This window comes from Parasteatoda tepidariorum, unplaced genomic scaffold (assembly GCF_043381705.1).
Source record: "Parasteatoda tepidariorum isolate YZ-2023 unplaced genomic scaffold, CAS_Ptep_4.0 HiC_scaffold_3923, whole genome shotgun sequence".
Lineage (NCBI taxonomy): Eukaryota > Metazoa > Arthropoda > Arachnida > Araneae > Theridiidae > Parasteatoda > Parasteatoda tepidariorum.
The window spans coordinates 1-2,866 of NW_027261726.1; the positions used below are offsets into that span (position 1 = coordinate 1).

A 2,866-nucleotide genomic window follows, 5' to 3' on the forward strand; every position below is an offset into this window, starting at 1 on the left:
AGTAAAAATAATTTTCTTTAATTTCTCAATTATTAATTTTTGAAAAATTTTTTTTTACACCTTACTCAATAAATATTAGATTGTTTGGCCTTTTTTTTGGTCAAGTAAAAGTAAAGAACTGTATAATACAAAAAACTTAACTTTGCGTTACCTTTTCCTTTGATTATTGTCCTTAATATGCATTGATTATAATTAAATCAGAAAATTGAAACAAATACATAAAAATAGCATTATTAAAAAATTTTGATAGAAAAAAGAAGCTTTTAAAAAATAAAAATTATTTTATGCTCTTTCTTTTACCTAGTCTTGTTTTTTGTAGTAAAATTAAGTTAGTTTTGGATACATTTTTAAACAATATTAGTTTATTAAATAATAGATAACTTTATGAGGAAGAAGAAAACTACTAAGCAATTTCTTGTTACATAATAAGAATCCGAATCCGAATAACTATCCGAAGTCCATGCTAATTTGCAATTCGTTAAATTCCTTTATTATGACGCATTAAAACAAGTATCTTATTTAGTTTTAAGAATTTTACTCTCATTATTAATAAATTACTTGATAGTATCACTTGATATTAAAATTGTCACAGGAAGTAATCAGAGTTTAGCTGAGAAAAATTGTTATATGGTAAATTGTTATATGTTGAATGGTATGGTATATAAAGTATTATTATATGGTTTTTATATAAACTTAAAACTTTTAATTAAAATTAAGCCTATAAAGATATTTAATCTCGTTGGTTTCTTTGTAGTTATAAGATCTTTGATTTTGCAAAAAATGTTTTAAATATGCAAGTTATTTCTTAAAAAATTCAATAACTGTCTTTCGTATTCTGTTTTTTCAAGATTTTATTTCTGTATAAATTTCAGACGCGATAATTCAAAGGAAATGCTTAAAACATCAAGAAAAAAAAACAGAATTTTATTTATTCTCTCTTTTTTTTTATTTATTTATTATTATTTTTTTTTTTCATTTCCTTCTTTGCTTAAAAATTTGTAAAATAATGTGAAGAAAAAAAATGACTCTGATTAAAATAATGTTTGCAAAGTAAAATTTTAACATTTCAAAATTAGTGAACTTGAAAAATAAGTAAGGTGTACTTTCTGGCAGNTGGAAAGAAATAAAATAAGTCAAAATCTAAACTAAGTTAAAATCTCTTCCAATTAAGTTCACAAAATAAAATTCAGTTAATGAATATTATCAAAATATCGAATTTACAGTACTTATAACGAAACTGCAGAACATTATTAATAGAGATATTCAAAAATTTATTCAAAATAATCAAATATTAAAAAATTTAAAAGTAATTTGCGATAATATATCCCCCCCCCATTTTTCTAATTTTACCACGAAGAACTTCAATTTAAAAAAAATAATAATAATAAAAATTAAACAGCAAGGAAAGCAACGAAATGTTTGATTCGGTATTAGCAAAAGAAAAAAAAATTTAAATAAATAAATAAAATAAAACTTTAAATTAATTTTTCCACTTCACCAAAACCTTTTCTTATCAGTACCTTTTAACTACTAATGTACTATGAACTCTAAAATAAACTCACAACTCCTCTGTTATAGTGATTTATGATAACAGCTATCCCCACCCCTCAATTAGTACCCAGTCGGCGGTCGTAGGGGAAGGAAAAAAAATACCAGCGAAAAACTCGGGAGCGCCGCTAGAGAGGCAGATAGGCAACCCGAGTTATTCCGGGCTTGCCGCTTTGCGTGTAGAAATGATGCCCGAGTTATTACGGGTCCGCCGCCAGGAGGGTTAAATTTCGCACTAAGATGGCGACGGTAGGCTCTATTCAGGAATTTGACACTTCAAATCCAAATTCATTCGAGTTATATGCTGTTCAAATTACTTACTTTTTGGAGGCTAATTCTATCGTAGATGGTAGTAAAAAGCGTGCGACTCTTTTAGCTGTTTGTGGAATTAAAACTTTGTCTATAATTCGGACTTTAGTTTCGCCAAAGGAAGTTACAGAATTTAAATTTCAAGAATTAATTAAACTTTTAAAAGAACATTTTTGTCCTAAATCTTCAGAAATATTTCGACGTTTCAAGTTTCATAAAAGATTTCAATCAAAGTTAGAATCTGTGAATGCTTTCGTTACTGAGTTAAGAAAGCTGGCGGAAGATTGTAATTTCGGAGAAACTTTGTCAGAACGTTTACGAGATCAATTAGTCTGCGGTATTCGTGATGAAGAGGTTCAAAGAAGATTGTTGGCTGAATCCAAATTAACTCTTGAAAATGCCATTTCTGTTGCTGTAGCATCTGAGGTTGCGGCTTCCCTATCAAAGCATATTCATACCCAAAATTCTTCTTATTCTGAGAATTCGGATGTAGTTGACTATGTACGTGGTAGGAACAAAAGAAATAATGCGCGATTTAGTAAACGAAATTCTAATGTTTCAGGTAGTAGCAAATCGCAAATTCAAAATTCTAAAGTGTGTTTCGGTTGCGGTGGTTAGCATGAACGTTCAATGTGTAAATTCAAAAATGCAATATGCCATTCTTGTGGTCTTAAGGGTCACATTGTAAAAGTTTGTCGGAAGAAAAATAAATTTGAAAAACAGCGTGGAAATGAAATTGAAGTTCAACCGAAATATTTGAATGTTTTAAGTTCTCAATCTCCGTTTAAGAAAAACGTTATTGTTGAGGTTGATAAGGAAAAATTAGAAATGGAAATTGATTCGGGTTTATATAATTCGATTATTTCTTTGCAAACGTTGAATAAAGTTTTCCGTTCTAAGAAACCCGCGATCGAAAAAACTTTAATTAAACTGCGCGACTTTTCTAAAAATGGGATTTCACTGGCTGGCGTATGTAAGGTTAAAGTTGTGCATAACCTTTTCAAATCTA

The 2,866-nt window shown here is 28.6% G+C and overlaps 1 protein-coding gene across 1 annotated transcript; it reads left to right on the top strand.

Moving 5' to 3' along the window:
- The first annotated feature begins 1,788 nt into the window (after nt 1-1,788).
- LOC122273364 (uncharacterized) lies at nt 1,789-2,475 on the top strand. The gene has a single exon (XM_043057439.2). It carries the CDS (start codon nt 1,789-1,791, stop codon nt 2,473-2,475), a length of 687 nt encoding a protein of 228 aa, XP_042913373.2.
- Nucleotides 2,476-2,866: the final 391 nt, after the last annotated feature.

What these genes read in the sequence shown, in the direction of transcription:
- LOC122273364 (XM_043057439.2), top strand. Translation starts at nt 1,789, where the DNA reads ATGGCGACGGTAGGCTCTATTCAGGAATTTGACACTTCAAATCCAAAT.